This window comes from Solea solea, chromosome 11, assembly GCF_958295425.1.
Source record: "Solea solea chromosome 11, fSolSol10.1, whole genome shotgun sequence".
NCBI lineage: Eukaryota > Metazoa > Chordata > Actinopteri > Pleuronectiformes > Soleidae > Solea > Solea solea.
In genome coordinates this window covers 17,374,635-17,391,195 of record NC_081144.1, presented here as the reverse complement: position 1 = coordinate 17,391,195, position 16,561 = coordinate 17,374,635, and the positions used below count along the sequence as shown (strand labels likewise).

The 16,561-nt window shown below is 42.3% G+C and overlaps 1 protein-coding gene across 4 annotated transcripts in view; it reads left to right on the top strand.

Moving 5' to 3' along the window:
• LOC131468539 (helicase ARIP4-like) overlaps positions 1–16,352 on the top strand; it is a 54,754-nt gene extending 38,402 nt beyond the window's left edge. For all 4 annotated transcript variants that reach the window (XM_058642915.1, XM_058642918.1, XM_058642916.1 and 1 more), the window contains 21 exons: positions 118–367; positions 977–1,110; positions 1,343–1,510; positions 4,225–4,445; positions 4,606–4,788; positions 5,240–5,373; positions 6,587–6,777; positions 6,868–7,071; positions 7,356–7,494; positions 7,604–7,781; positions 8,120–8,338; positions 8,730–8,848; positions 8,955–9,079; positions 9,611–9,710; positions 9,824–10,029; positions 10,285–10,460; positions 10,670–10,866; positions 11,482–11,681; positions 11,846–11,935; positions 12,093–12,188; positions 12,385–16,352. In XM_058642915.1, coding sequence (XP_058498898.1) covers positions 118–367; positions 977–1,110; positions 1,343–1,510; positions 4,225–4,445; positions 4,606–4,788; positions 5,240–5,373; positions 6,587–6,777; positions 6,868–7,071; positions 7,356–7,494; positions 7,604–7,781; positions 8,120–8,338; positions 8,730–8,848; positions 8,955–9,079; positions 9,611–9,710; positions 9,824–10,029; positions 10,285–10,460; positions 10,670–10,866; positions 11,482–11,681; positions 11,846–11,935; positions 12,093–12,188; positions 12,385–13,466 — 4,412 coding nt within the window. In that variant the 3' untranslated portion in view covers positions 13,467–16,352. The remainder of the gene's footprint in view (positions 1–117; positions 368–976; positions 1,111–1,342; positions 1,511–4,224; positions 4,446–4,605; positions 4,789–5,239; positions 5,374–6,586; positions 6,778–6,867; positions 7,072–7,355; positions 7,495–7,603; positions 7,782–8,119; positions 8,339–8,729; positions 8,849–8,954; positions 9,080–9,610; positions 9,711–9,823; positions 10,030–10,284; positions 10,461–10,669; positions 10,867–11,481; positions 11,682–11,845; positions 11,936–12,092; positions 12,189–12,384) is intronic.
• Positions 16,353–16,561: the final 209 nt, after the last annotated feature.

The following is a 16,561-nucleotide window of genomic DNA, read 5'->3' as shown; positions in this document are numbered from 1 at the left end:
GCAACAGTATTAACACAGAGCAGCAAACTCAATAAAACCTGCTTTCAATACAAATCAAACTAATAATGTCCTAATTTGTGTTTGGTTGCTTCTTCTCTCCCTGTCGTCCTCCCACAGACCAGTCCCACAGCGCCCCCTTCAGCTCTGAGAATGAGACTCAGGGAGGCAACCCCGCTGTGTGGCAGTGTGCTCCTCCCCCATCTACCTCACCCTCCGGGGACACGCCAGCTCATCATCCCCATTACCAGCCAGCGTCCAGACCCCGCGCTGAGCCGGCCAGCCAAAGGCCCTCCCCTCCGTCTGCCTCCGCCCTTACAGGAACCAAGAGCAAAAGCTCCAAACCAGCACACATGAGACGCAACATCAGGTACTGAACTCGTGAACTGTCACATCCATCCTATACATGAGGGTCACTCCCAACTAACACTGGGCGAACAAAGGCAGGCTACACAGCACAGGTCGCCAGTCCATTGCAGGGTCAACATACACTCTTACTCACACCTATGGTCAATGTAGGGTCCAGTTACCTAACCTCGTCCCAATCTGCACGTTTTTCGGACTGTGGGAGGAAGCCAGGCCACCCATACGCGTCCCTTTTGGTCTCTCGTTTTGTCTCCACACTGTGTTTTAAGTCCCCTAGGTTCATCTAAACGTCTGCTTTATCTGCTGCTCCTGGAAGCAACATGAACCAGCGCTGTGACACTGAAACGAGAGTTAATTTGACGCTACGTCTAAGTGATGAGCTGAAAGTGGCCGATAAGCTATCCAAAAATCCAGTTTCACACCTTTGAAGCAGGTCTCACACAACACCAAGAGCAATCTGATTCCCTTTACTGATTAACACAGCTTTAAAGAAAGCGCTGTCATAACTAACTCATCAACACAGTGTGTTTTCAAAGAAAACCTCCTGTTTCCAAATTCTTTAAAGAGTCCTGTGACAATTTGTAAAACCAAACTTTTTTCTGTATCCGTGTAGGAAGATACTGAGGGAGCATCAGTTGGAGGCAGTGACCAAAGCCGTCCAGCAGGAGGAGCTGGAAAGGAGGCGACGTCTGGACCAACAGAGAAACCAAGATTTTCCCGTACCACTGCTGCCTGAATACACGACTGGTGAGAACGTGCCTCCTGATCTAAATGCCCCATAATTAAAACTGGTCAATTGCACACAGACCCTTAAACATGAGAAGGTGTGTGACATTGTGACGTGGACCTGGTCCGAGCTGGCGTGAGCGGACGTCCATATTGATAAATGCCGATCTTTTGCGTAGAAATGAGCGTACAACATTCACCGTCTTAACCTGTTTGCGTCATTTCTCTCCCTCCCAACCCTCCCTCCCTCCAGGAGAAGTGACCAAACACGCGTGTTCGTCATCAGCGTCGTCGGCATCACAGCAAGAAGTGAAGACAGCCAGACAGGAAGTGATCACCCTGAACGCCAACAGCACTGGCATCAAGGACAATGAGACCAGCGTAGACGTTAGTGCGACGACAGAGCACGGACCTAAAACAGGTGAGGCACACAGAAAAATGTTTACATTTTTTAAATACATTTACAGTTTGACACACAGAGGAAGTAGCTGTTTTTTTTCTTGCTTTATTTTAGAAAAAATATCCTTGAAAAGAACCAGGCTATGGATATATTTAAAGACAAGTGTCGTGATAATATTGCAGCGAGGGAAATGCTGTGCTTATTCAGGGACAGGTATCTGTTTATTAACTTATACAACGCTATACGGGTCTATGTAATACCAAAATAAAAAAGAAATATGCATTTTCTGCATTATTCAACTTGATGTTAATGAGATAGAAAGTGCAGGTGTCTGGCTCAGTTTGCCCTTTGACATTTTTATGATTGTATCAGTGGGCGAGTGAGTCAGATTGCTGTGGGAGGTGATGAAAGCAGAGACGGACATGGAGTTCTAAAGTAGATTCATTAGGCACCAGTTGTTTTTTTTAGCCGTCTGCATTGCTGGCCAATGCTTCAAGTAGCTGCATGCTAATGCTAAATGCATGCCCACTGGCCTTTATTTATGAAATGGCTGTGTTTATGTGTATGTATGATTATTCATGCTCATGCATGACCTTTTGAAATACTTTTTTGTAAGCACTTTTTATTCTTTTTTTAAATATAATTTCTCATGGCTCACCTGCAGTACCTTTTCAGCCCACCAGGTGACCACAGTCCACACTAGTCTACAGTTTGTATAGAATTTCATGATGAGCATGTTTTCCCTGCAGTTGACCGCGCACTCGCACTGTGGAGCTAATCATGAATTGAAACTACTGTTTGAACATAAACTCCAACACTTAACCTAAGGGCACATCTGGATTTCAGGGACGGATTTCTATATGAAAGGGAAATAACACTAATAATAACAGTTCCAGTAGTTTGCCAGAACTCGAAAGCTTCAGTCTGTTTGAGCTTAAGTGAAGCAGTCTTTAATACCCTCATGACAGGCGTGAATTACTCACACTGTTTCCAATTGCTTTTGGAGCCTGAAGGTCTGAAGAGTTATTAGCTCATTAAAAGATGAAATATCGAATTATCTTGAATTTCTGATCAAATTAGAGGAGGGGAAAAAAACCAGCCCATGGTTTCTTCACTTCAAAGCCGCAGCATAACTTCTGTGTCAGTATTTCTTCTCTCCTGGAGAGAGTGGAGTGTGGAGAGTTTTCATTTCAGAATACTTCACAGGGTACATCATGTTCTGTTTCCCTATGGCCGGGACATGCATGCACACACACACACACACACACACACACAGCCACTGAAACACACTTAAAAACACTCAGTGATAAACATGTGTCAGCATGAGAAGTAAAAATTGTACATAGTATGTAGATTTAGGGTCTAGGAAAGACGAAAGCAAACGGAGGGAGAAGAGAGAGATGAAAGGAGACAGTCAGTGGGGCTGATCAGACCAAACATTCACCGTGGAGCAATAAAGCTGTGGCTAATCCTGGTTATGAGCCAGAACACACACTTATATATACGCACTCACATAACTAACCCACGGACACACCATAATGGCACAGTGGCATTTTTAGTTGGGGTTGCATAACTGGTCCCCCATCCCACCCCCCTGCTCTAATCCTACTTGTATAACTGGGCATTCACTGCAGTTATATAAGCTCTCACACACACACACACACACACAGTAACATACTGACACACACACTTCCATCGTGCCTTTGCAGTTTGCCAGCTTGTGTAACTTTGAACACTTTATATCACTGACTTTAAAGCACTTTTTATCAGATAAGGATTTTGGTCACATGAACTGCTTATGATAAATTAGTAACGGTTTAAAAAGGTAATTGCCCGCACTCTTTCATATTATTAATCAATTACTCACTTAATTTGATCATTGATTAATCAGTTTGAGTGTTTTTTTCATTAATTAAAGCAAGTTTTCAGTTTTTTTTGCTTTCTGGTGTCTTTGCTCCATATGACAAAGAAATCATTAAAACTGAATCATTTTGGTTTATGGACAAAACACGACATTCAAGATCCTCATCGTTTCCAGGTTTGGTAAACGCCAATCAACATTTTTTTAACATTTTCAAGTAAATAGACAACTGATTATCGGTCATTAGCAGCGCTAATGATATTTTGGTCCGTTTTCAGTCAAAAACCATACACAAACAGCACCATATTAAAACCATACACCTACATTCAGGAGTTACACAAATGATGGTCAATCAAGTACAAAAACAAATGTAAGCAAAGATACCAGAACATATTGAACAACATGAACTGAAGTCACAGAAAGTTTTTTATTTAATAAAACAAATTGAGTGATCATTGAATCGGCAATTTAATCATTGAGAACTAATCAGATATTATTGTATTGTGAGTTGCTGTTGGCACATTGTGATAAATATTACATCTTTTAGCACCCGTGCATGTAATGTGGAGAACTGAATTATGATTTCTGTCCATTTTATAATGTATAATTATGTTTTTAGAGTGACATTATTCCGTCTGACCAGGGATAACATTTATTGTCCCTGTTTGGCTCAACCACTAAATAAATAATTTAGTTAAGCCTAAAAATGGGGGAAATAAACATTTATACCATATATAATATATGAAAAATGTAAGTGTATGTCATTTTAAAATGTCTTCTCTGTTAAGGTTTTTATTTCCCTTTTTGAAAACCTTTAAGCTTCCCCTTTGCTGTCCACCTTTCCTCATTCCTCATCTCCTGCCTTCCTGTGCAGATGTGATCGATCTGAGCTCGGGCGAGGACGACGCCATCGCCCACATCGGCGGCGACTCAACCGTCGAGGAAGAGGAGAGCGAGTCGAGCGGCATACATGCCAACGACGTCCTCAACACACCCGACAAACAGGGCCGAGTGTTGGTAAACTTGACCCATTCAGCGGAGGAACCTGACATTTTCCTGTCGCCTCACCTGGCACGAGCCGTCAAACCTCACCAGGTATTTATGACATTTTTGAGTTTGATCACAACATCATTTCTCTTTTGCACGGCATCACCTTTCTCCGGGATTTCCGCCTTGTTTTCCTGCTTTGACCCTCTCTTTTATCTTCCTCCCATAACTTTCTCCTCCACCCCTTCTCTCGGCATCCCTCCCTCAGATCGGCGGAATCCGTTTCCTTTACGACAACGTGGTGGAGTCGGTGGAGCGCTTCAGCGGCAGCAGTGGATTCGGCTGTATCCTCGCTCACAGCATGGGCCTGGGCAAAACACTGCAAGTCATCTCCTTCATCGACGTCCTGTTCAGATACACCCAGGCTCACACTGTGCTGGCCATCGTACCTGTAAGCATCCGTGGTTTAATGCTGAAATAAGACGAAGGACTGAGTCAAAGCGATGCATATTGTGCTTTCTCAGTTCATTTGCATTCACACAAATTATTGTGATAGTCTGACTAATATGGGACTTTTAAAACACATGTACTTATGATGAATGCATCGACTTAAACCTGGAAATAATAGAAGAAAACCGGTACACAGTAGATAAGACAACAGTGACAAAAACATGGCAAAATCCAGGCTGGTACAGCTGACGTGGAAACTGATTTACAGTTCCTCTGCCAACAAGGAAGAACGTGTGTTTTTGGCACAATATGCTGGCCATATTTTCTACAAGACTCAAAATGTATGTTTGAATGAATGTGTGAAAAACCATGAACCAATAAGTGAACATTACATTTTTAAGAATGAAGTGTTTGAGCATGTGCATCATCTTTCTTCTCTCTCTTCGACTCAGGTGAACACATTGCAGAACTGGCTGTCAGAGTTCAACACCTGGGTCCCGCCCCCAGAGGCGTTACCTCCAGATACTGACCCCAGCCTGATAACCCCCCGCACCTTTAAGGTTCATATCCTCAACGATGAACACAAGTGAGTCACGGGAACGTGTTTTTTTTTTTTTATATATGGCTCCCCTGAAAAGCCTGAATGAGTTTATTGACAATCATGTGGCTGCAGTGACATTCATGTAAATCAGTGAGGACAGTTTTCTTCTCAGTTTCTTCTTCTTTAGAAAATTAAGACAGTACTGAACTTGTGACCTTTCTTTCCACTTTATCCCCATCTGGCCTTCTTTTTTTTGCTGCTTCTGCCAAAAGACTTTCTTATTCTCTTGTTTGCGCATGTGTGTGTGTGTGTGTCTGGGATTAGAGAGCAAGGATGAAGGAATGCTGTAGTAGCCTTGCTTGATAGTGACACACTGACCTCATTCTCTCTCTGTCTCTTTCTTTGTGTCTTTCTCGCATCAATGTTGGGGAAAAAAACAACAACAAACACAGAGCACTTGTTCTGCTGCTTTATTGATTTTTGTAAATAGCTGCTCATGTATTATTGTGCACTCCAGCGTAGTGAAAATGGATGTCAAAGGGACAAAGGTCAGGGTCAACGACAATGAGTTTTATCTAAAAAAAAAATGATGAAGTTACAATTTATTCAGAAAATGAGTTGATGAGTTGGTTATCTTTATACCATACGGAACTATAGATCAAACATGAAGCTTGTGTAGTTTTAAAAGATAAAACTGAACATAGATTCTTTTTTAAAAACAAGATGTTAAATAATCTGTAACTTTTGGAATGGCTTAAAATGTATTGAAATAATTGGACACATCAATAAGACATTGAGCGATAAAACGGTAAGACTAGAGACACCATCTAGTATTTAGAGTATAGAGTGTAATCATTTGTCATCACAGACCATAAATGATGTCTGGATGACAGCATGTCAAAATCTGTCTCTGTCGTCCTCTTTGCCTTTAATATATTATATTTAATATTTCTCACTCTCATCGCTGAGAGAACAAACAGTCTCAAAATGACTTAACGTTGTTTGTCACAAGGTTTGTATACTGCGTTGAAATAAATGTTATTTTGTACCGCCTCGGGGCTTTTTCCTAAATTGCTTTGGGCACCAAGCTTTTCACAGCAGAAATGATAGAGGGGAGTTTGTTTTCTTCTTCCATTTAACTGGAGCAAATGTTTTCAGAGATTAAAAATACTGTCCAATGTAATGTGAAAACAGCTAAATATTCTCTGTGACAGAAAACAACCGAGGGAAAAACTTATCCTTTTCTAACTCTGTCCAGAAACACAGCTGCCAGGGCCAAAGTGGTGGAGGACTGGGCAAAGGATGGAGGAGTGCTGCTGATGGGCTACGAGATGTATCGCCTCCTGTCACTGAAGAAGAGCATCGTGGCCGGGCGAAAGAAGAAGAACAAGAAAACCGCCGTTGTCGTCGACCTGGATGAAGAGGACAGGCAGCAGGAACTGCTCAAAGGTGTGAAGAGAGAGAGGCTAAGGGCAAACACAAAGCAACAATTTTGTTAAGGTTTAAAAGCATCACAATGACCTCAACTACCTCCTTCAGGTATCGAGAGAGCCTTAGCTCGACCTGGTCCAGACGTGGTGATCTGTGACGAAGGGCATCGCATCAAGAACTGTCACGCCAGCACGTCGCAGGCTCTGAAGAACATCCAAACTCGCCGTCGAGTGGTGCTGACTGGCTACCCGCTCCAGAACAACCTGATTGAGTACTGGTGCATGGTCGATTTTGTCCGACCAGACTTCCTCGGTAAGGAGCAAGAGCTGCGTTTTATTTAAGCCTGTAGTGCATAGATTTTAGATAGAAAACAACTGTCCATTGCATTCAAACATTTTCAAATGAGTTCACACAATTCTGATGTAGCCAATCGGCTCCACATCGGGCAGCAAACAAATAATGTTCCATTGTTTCTGTTCACAAAGACCAAAAAGAGACAGAATAACGCCAGCAGCAACAACATTTTGCCAAGATTATAAACTTTTCCAATGATCAAAACACTAACTGCAGGTTTTTACACCCTCTATGTATTTCAGGTACACGGCAGGAGTTCAGTAACATGTTTGAGCGTCCCATTCTGAACGGCCAGTGTGTGGACAGCACGTCTCAGGACATCCAGCTGATGAGGTACAGGAGTCATGTCCTGCACAGCCTGCTCGAGGGCTTTGTACAAAGGTGAGACATCTGCTTTCATAAAACCCCCAAAATCACTGTCCAAAGAAATCAAAACTCAGCTCCCCTGAACCATTTACACATAATCTACTGTAACTTGTCCCCATTCCAGACGAGGCCATGATGTCCTGAAGGACCAGCTGCCCCCTAAGAAGGAGCACGTTATGCTGGTGCGTCTGTCTCCTCTGCAGAGGGCGCTCTACACAGAGTTCATGAACCGCTTTAGAGAGGCGGGAAACACTGGCTGGCTCAGCCTCAACCCATTGAAGGCTTTCTGTGTCTGCTGCAAGGTGAGAAGTAGGACGTGTGTGTGCGCAACTCCAGCTTTTTGTTTGATATTCATTTATTTAAAGCTGCAGTGCATAAGTTTTGTTGATCTTACTATTCTGCCTCTGTTTGGTCTTGGCTAACAGACACAATGTAATATTAATCACACGAAATTGAATCATTGCTATAAAAGTTGCGCGCTGCAGTTTAAAATTATAATGATACAAAATAAACCTGCAGTTTTACATGTCTTAAACTGTCTCCAACTGTATGTTCTCACATTTCTGTGCAAGTAAACCTGAAAGCCATTGTGACGGTTTGACATCTGTTTTCACGTCGCTTACCTCCTGCTGTTCTTCAGATTTGGAACCATCCAGATGTGCTCTACGAAGCCTTACAGAAGGAGAACTTGGCAAGTGACCAGGACTTGGACCTGGATGACATGACCTCCACTGGACACACCCGATGTCCAACCACACCCAGTCCAAAGTCCAAGCCGCTGGAGAATCCTCTCCCCGCTGGTGGACTGAGTCTCAATCAGCTGCAAGAGAAAGCCAATCAGGTCATCACTTACGAATGGGTATGTAGACGGAGACTGCAATGCACATAACACATAAGTAATATTTAAGGGAGTCAAAATGTTGAGGTTCTCTACACTTACTCTCTTTCCCCAAATCTAATTTGGGTTTAACTTAACTGGTGCCATGATTTCTGATTATTATTTTAGCAAGTTTTAAAATGTGTGATGCAATTTGTGATGCATGATTTAAAATTTAAATTTTAAATCATGCATCACAAATCCTGTGATTTATGAGGTTGCCGGTCTTTGCTTGTAATGTAACTTTACTTATTTAAGTTGTTTTTTAAGGGTCTTCGTAAAAAGGAACATCTGAACAATTTAACCGTGGATGTAAAGGTATATGTTTAATGGGTAGGTGAGTTTTTAACCGCCTCTCTTGTCCCGTGGACAGGCGAAGGACATCATGAGTGACTACAAACCTGGTGTCCTGGAGAACTCCCCCAAGATGGTGATGCTGTTTCACCTCATAGAGGAGAGCGTCAGGAAGGGAGACAAGCTGCTCGTCTTCAGGTAAAGGATCAGAATTAAAACAAAAATTGAACTTACCAAAGCATTTATTCACATAAGTGTCCATTTCATTGTGTTTTACATTAAACCTTTTTGATTTCACCTGCAGTCAGAGTTTGTCCACACTGACAGTGATTGAGGATTTCTTGGCCAAGAGAGCGGTGCCTCTCTCACCAAACATGTCTGGCAGAGATAAATCCAACCAGAACTGGGTCCGCAACCTCAACTACTACAGTAAGTACTCACTTATTATGATGAGAGGATGATTTTTTTTGTATTAAACTTAGACGAAGCAGTTAAGTGAACGTTGGTCTTAACGTGTCATTCATCGAACCGGCTTTTCTGTCCACTTTGCTAAACTACTGATGCATTAAATCTAGTTGTTGCAGTGGTTTGGTTTTCTGCTGGTTCTCCTCTCATTGACTTACTCTAAGTGCTGCCACCTGCTGGTCTTTGACGATAACATCCAAGCTTTGGGTCGTTGTTCGTTACAAGGACAGAGAGGCATTCGCGGATGTTTTAAAGTGGGCGTTTGTGTATTTCAGGTGTATAAATGATTGTCTTAATAAAGAGGCTGAGAATCTAGTTAAAAGGCTTGGAGTTGGAGGATAAAGTGAAACCTCTGACATAGTTATGACTGTGATACGTCAGTGTTTGAGTCTTGCCAGTGCAAACTATTACAATAAATAAATAAATAAATACATAAAGGAGAATTTAAAGCTGCTTAAAACCTTGTTTAACTCTGCAATATGTCATGTCCTTAAGGATTGGATGGAAGTACAACAGTGTCAGAGAGAGAGAAACTCATAAACCAATTCAACGACCCATCTAACACGTCAGCGTGGGTCTTCTTGCTGTCAACCAGGTACATTTTCATCTCAGTAGCAACTACATTAATGTTAGAAAACAAACGTGTAGTACTGACATTAGAAGGTGACACATTGCTAGTATTTGATGGCACACCTCTTTGCTCCTCAGGGCTGGTTGTCTGGGCGTGAATCTGATCGGGGCGAACCGTGTGGTGGTATTTGACGCCTCGTGGAATCCGTGCCACGATGCCCAGGCTGTGTGTCGTGTTTATCGCTACGGTCAGAGGAAGCCGTGTCACATCTACAGACTCGTGTGTGACTTTACGCTGGAGAAGAAGATCTACGATCGCCAGATCTCCAAACAGAGCATGTCAGGTAAGCTGGTATCTAATATAGATATACAGATTGTGTGACTGTGATATGATCTGTAATTGGTACGACTGATCATTTTTGCACCATATTCTTGAAAATTGAATATCTATATCACTTTTGCCAAGAGGCTCCTCTCTGACTGAATAAAGTGTCTCAAGTGTTTGCCATAAGCAGTAGAAATCAGCCCTTTAGAGAGGTTTAATTCATGTCTCTTGTGCTCCTCCCTATCCTACCACCTTCCTCTTCTTTCTTCATCAGACCGGGTTGTGGATGACCTGAACCCTGTGCTGACCTTCACCAGGAGAGAGGTGGATTCTCTCCTTCACTTTGTGGAAGAGGAACCAGACCCCTCCCAGGTCCTGCTTCAGCCCAAGGACAGTATGGAGAGTGTCCTCAGAAAGGCACTACACCTCTATCCTCACCTTATTACCAAGGTAGATAAACACTGAACCCTATTCTTGCACAACCTACTATTTTTCATCATGCTCTAATGAAGCAGACATCTTAAAACACGGCCTCAGAGACAGCTTTCCAAACTAAACTGTCATAGTAGCAACTGAGTTCACAAGACTGAATCTATGAAAGCTCAATCACTGATGTAAACTGTCAACCTAACATGTCACCCTGTCTCCCTGCCGTCCAGCAACCGTTCCCCCATGAGTCCCTGCTGATGGACCGTAGGGAGCTGAAGCTGAGCAGGGCTGAGAAGACAGCTGCTAAGAAGGGTTATGAAGCGGAGAAGAGGGCCTCTGTGCCTTACACCCGCCCTTCCTACGCTCACTACTACCCCGCCAGTGACCAGAGCCTCACCAACATCCCTGCCTTCAGCCAGAGAAACTGGTAAGTGACTCAAAGCTTCAAAGATTGCCATTATTAAAGTGATGGAATAGAGCCTTTCATTGTATACAAACATCACAAGCTTAGCGAGAATGCACGCGCAGTTTTGTTTTCTGCAGAGTGTGTTTTCTGACCCCAAACTGCGCGCGCACATTTCTGTGACGTAGCTCTCGAAAGGGTCTATATGTTATTTGTATTTGTATGTTATAAATCATATATTGTTTTTGCCTTAGTAATGGGTACGGATGTAAAGGTTATTTAAAGGTAAAGGCATTTGTGGGCTGGTCTACGCATGCTCCCTGTAGCACAACACATTCCATTCTAGTTGTCCACTCTTTTTCTCGGTCAAAGGAGACAAAGTAGAAGACAGTAACCATGGAAACTGCCTTGTGGTTATATGAGGAGGTTTTCTTTATCTTTTTAACATTTTAACCTACCATTTAGGTTGTTCAAAAGTTGAAAATTAAAGTACTATCATTTTGTTCCAGTAATTTTTGTTACGAAGTGTTTACACAATGAACTGAAATGCAAAGGGATGTAACATTACCTGTTTTTGAAAAAACAAACAAACATTTTTTATAAACTTATTATATTAAAAATATTCAACTTTGTGCTCAGGCGGCCTCCCCCTCGTACTGAAGAGAAGCCAGTGGCCAGTTTGCGGCCAGTCCAGTCAACCCCAGGTCCCATGATGCCTCGCCAGACGTCTGCAGACTCCAAAACAGGAAAAGATTCACCCCAATCCAGCCCCGGAGTGTTCCCAGTTAACTGTCTGCAAAAAGCCGGGGTGATGGTACAGAAGATCGTCACCACTACTGGTAGGTAAACAGTAGTGCATGCACTCAAACGTGCACTGTTTGTGTTTAAGTCCTTAGTTCTTATTTCTCTTTTACCATTTTCCCTGTAATTCCAGCTTGTCTTATATAAACAATAATGTTTATATTTAGTCCTCTTAGAAAAGTCTTGGTTTTGTCTCTGTCAGACATCGTGATTCCAGGCACCAACAGTTCGTCTGATGTCCAGGCCAGGATCCCAGCTGGAGAGAGCATCCACATCATCAAGGGCACAAAAGGTAACCAATCACCACACAATGTTATAAAAGTACTTGTTTTTGAATATCTAAGTGTATTAATATTATTATTATTGAAGAACCATTTAACCATTTAAATGTTATGAAGGTGGTCAGAACAGAGACAATTTCAGCTGCTGACTTCCTTTATCTCTTTCAGGAACATACATCAGGACATCTGATGGTCGCATCTTTGCCATCAGAGCGGCTAATAAAGCCAAGACTGTAGAGGAGAATACTACAGCACCACCCAAAGGTAGGATGATTCATTTACCAGAGCTAAGCTCCAATAAAAGCATTTAAAATCCTGCTCTTCTTCCTGTTTACATATGAAACCACATTACAATGGCCTTGTGAGGTGAAGAAAATGCTATTGACATTATATTAATATAAACTTGTTTACTCTTACAATTTAATCTTGTGATTAATCACTTGTTGTTTTTTCCTCTCAGACTTGCAGGGCCCACCTGTTGAGACCTCGTCCAATGACAGTGACAGCTGTCGGTCACCTGATAAGAAGGAGCCGGAACCCTCCAAGTCTGTGCCTCGCCCTCTGTCACCTGACAGCCCAGAGATCATCAGCGAGTTGCAGAGCTACACGGGCAGCAAGGGAGCCGAAGCCACAGCAGTCTCTGAAGCTCAACCAGAGAGGGCAGCAGAGAGCAACACAAACAACCTGCCTTCCACCAAACTGCTTCAGACCAATGGCAGCAGTTTTCCCAGTGGAAACATGAGCCACCATGATGCCTCTGTTACTAATGTAATTCAGCACACCACTGACACCACTGTCGCTCAAGACCTGAGAACAGGCTCCAAGCGTAAAGCCTCCTCTCCATCTTTGGATGAGCAGCCCAGCAAACACCTCTCTGCTGGCAAACACTCCTCAGCCTCTCTGGTCTCACAAGGCTTCCCCTTCACCGGGGGTTATGGCCTGCCGCCACTGGGCCTCAACCCCACCATGCTGAGTGGGTCACTGGGGCACCCACTCTTTGCTGGGGCTGGTTCGCCTTACTTCCAGCCTCCGCACACTCAGCTGGGGGACCACGGTTACAGGTACGCAGATTTGTTCAGCTCGGGTGGAGCCAGCACACCTCCCACCTCCTCTCCCCCGGCCCCATCGATGACGACCGCACCTACTGCCATCCCATCTTCCACATCAGTTCAAGCTGCCAGTTTGGTTCCAGGTGCCCTGCCTCCATTCATGCTGAACCCCAACTTGGCTGGCATGGCTGGGATGCTCCCGCCAGGTTTCCCCCTTTCTTACAATCAGTCCCTGGCTAGCCTCTACACGGGGTCAATGCTCCAAGGCGGGCTCCCAGGGCCAGCTGCCACTCCTGGCCCTGCTGGAGCAAGCTTCCTCTCCCAGTATCCTCCCACTGCTGCCTCCAGCTCCACCTCATCTTCCCCTTCCTCTTTCTCCTCCTCTGCACGCTCAGAGGGCCACCGGGGTCCTCTTCTGGTGAACGGCAGGAATGTTAGCAGTGCCAGCAGCTCAGATGACGATGATGATGTCATTGAGGTGAGGGGACAGTGACAGCCAAATTATGAGGTCATTTGAGAATGCCTGATTCAATTTAATAGTAATCACAATATTTGCCAAAATACAGGCTTTGATGGGCCTGTAATGGAGGCTGTGAGGGAAATAGACACATAATTAAACAGAGTGAAGTGATGACAACTGATCCCCTGCTGTGTCTTGGACAAATTGAGTAGAACATTGAACACAGACTGTAGTTAGAGCAACACATTCTGATGCTGAATATCAGAAGATGAAACCGAAGGAAAAAAAAGAAAACTAGAGGATTTGCGCTTCCAAGATTTTTTTGTTTAATTATTACTGGCATCGAGATACCAATCACTGGACTTGTACTGCTGATCGTGGGCCTTCAATGACCACAAATGGCCACTAGTTGTCCTGTTGACTTTAGAGATTCTAGTTCTGCAGCTTTGTTAAATGTCAAGACTCTCGCATTATTCAGCTAATTAAATGATACCGTTAGGATGATGTCGCTTTATTAAGAACAAGGTTTGATAATTGAGTTAGCTGGTAGTAACAGTTGTTAAATATCAGTAACTGGATTGCTTTAATATGTCACTTGTCAAATATTGCTACTGAATATTTCCTAAAACTGCAAAGGTTAATAGATCAAACCGAATGTTGACAAAGCTTTTGGAATTGAGTTAATAATTCACTGCCAGGACAGGAGTATTGTACATTGATGATCTCAAAAAAAAAAAAAAAGGTGTGGGTCATCTTGAATTACTGATGGAGTGTTTAAGGTGTTGACGTGAAAGTCAATTATTGAAACCTTAAAACTCTGATGTAAGAATGTATGCTCAATCAAATGCCTTGAAACCAGGCCTTTTTGAGAAGACTTAGGCATCAGACTTGGGAAGATCTGATTTTTTTTTTCTCTTTTGTGTGCGTGTATTTTCTATTTATGTATTCTTTTATTTTTTAAAGAAAAATGATTGCCTAAAAACAGCCAGGTGAAAGTGAGAAATTACCACTGTATTGTAGTGAGGTGTCCTCCTCCTCGTAGCGGAGGAACAACCAACAGAAAATGCCTTTTTATTTCCTCCGTCTCTCTGAATGTGAACTGTGAGAGATGAGAGGTCAAGAGAGACAGACTCTCTGGATCTCAACAACAGTCTTACTGTAGCCTAGCGAAAAACGATGCAAAACACTCACTCAAGCCTATATATGTAGTTTGTACAAACCCCAGAGGAATTCAGCTTGTAGCCCCGAATTTTTGGTTTTTTGCTTGTGTCATCCCTGTGCGTACCTGTGCATCCTAAGGGTTACAAAAGGAATCATTTAAAAGAATAAATAGAAACTTTTGTTGCTTAGTTTGGATGCAGATTTGATCTCGGCTAAATTTTCTTCTTTGTCTCCACTTTTTTTTGCCAGTGTGAAACCAGTCTAATTTATTTTCAGAGACAAAGAGAAAGAAAGAAAGAAAGAAAGAAAGAAAGAAAGATGGTGTAGCTTTGCCAAAAAATGAAAAATGCACAAGCACATTGGCAGCCTCAATTGAAAAAAGGGTCTTCAGAGACCAAATAATGCTGTCAGCAAATTCACCACAGCAGCACACTCGCTCTACAATGTCCTCACAACCACAGTCCAGACAGTACATGTATATCCATCTCACTGTATGACCCTGCAGGTTACACTGTAAGAGACACACATCTGTAAACTGATGGGGAAAACTTGATCATGTGACCAAGTTCCGGTCGGATTAATCATAAACCATTGTTCTGCTGTTCCAACTGATTGCCTCTAATCACATTAACTGATCAGTAATGTTCAGGACTGTCCTTTTTATAGAGAAAATGTTCTCCTACAAAATGGCTGCTGGAAGAGCTCCAAGAACCACCAGCTCATTTATCAAAAGCGAATCTCTTTAACAGTGTCAAGCATTTCCTGTATTTTCTCTTCCATGTATTTGTTCTTCATATTGATATCGTTGGTTTACTTAAGTTTAATTTTTGTTCTCCTCTTTTTTCCAATGTTGGAATTTACCAAAACAATTTATTTATTCATGACAGTTGCATATTTATTCATGTTTATTTTTGTACAATTATATTTTTGTCTGCTTTTTATTGCTGTTTTGTTTTTTTCTTTTTTGGTTTGTACAATTGTGATGGTCATATGGCTATTGTTGTTACCGCTGATGGAAATGACGATCTGCTTATGTGACTCAGCAACACGTGAACTTGTGTAGAACTTGCACGAGGACCAACCCACTGGTGTGTTACAGTAAACATAAATATCTTAGACTCACGTCTTTAAGAAGGATTGTTTACAATGACAAATAAAGGACATTAGGGATATAGTGACTTTCAGTCATTAGAGCATCCTCACAGGTTTGAGATACATATCTAAGAGTTTGTGTTTGGAGAATATGAGCCATCTGTGCATGTAAATAAAGCCCATTCACAAGTGATGGGTTAGAAATCAAGGCAATCCTATTACTCATGAACTGTAAAGAAAAATGATATCAAGTGCTTTTCTTTCACTCTGCTGTTGTTGTTGTTCATTTCCATATCATCAGAAATATCCATCTGTGTCACCATCATGATGGAAAACTGTCTGAGTGAGTTTCCTCAGTGTTGAACTGTTGGGTCATCAGCTCTGTGTTTGCTGTGCTGACCAACTGCTCTTCTATTTCACAGCTTTCTACTTGAATTTACATATTTATTTATACAAATCGATTTGGCTTCAAAAGCTGAGCCAACTGTCGGAATTCCATTTTAGTCAAGGAGAAGATTAAAGCTGCTGTCTTTGAGGATTGGCTCCTGTCAAAGCCTATTGTGTGTAGTGTATGGATAATGTGTATGACCTTGGATTACTTTTAAATCCTCTCTTTTCTTTTTGTTTTTTGAAAGTTTGTAAATAAAAAGAAACTGTTCTGAATAACTCTTTCCCTCTTTTCTTTTGTGAATGATGCACATTGTACTTTGTGTTGTCTTTCCCCCTCATAAAGGGAAACCAAGTACATGTAAAGTTGAGATCTTTTGCACAGAATCACAGTCACTTTTGCTCTCTCAATCACAACTATATGAAATATTAGCAGATTTTAATGCACTAATCAAATCAACGTTATCATAAAAAGAAGAGAAAACAAA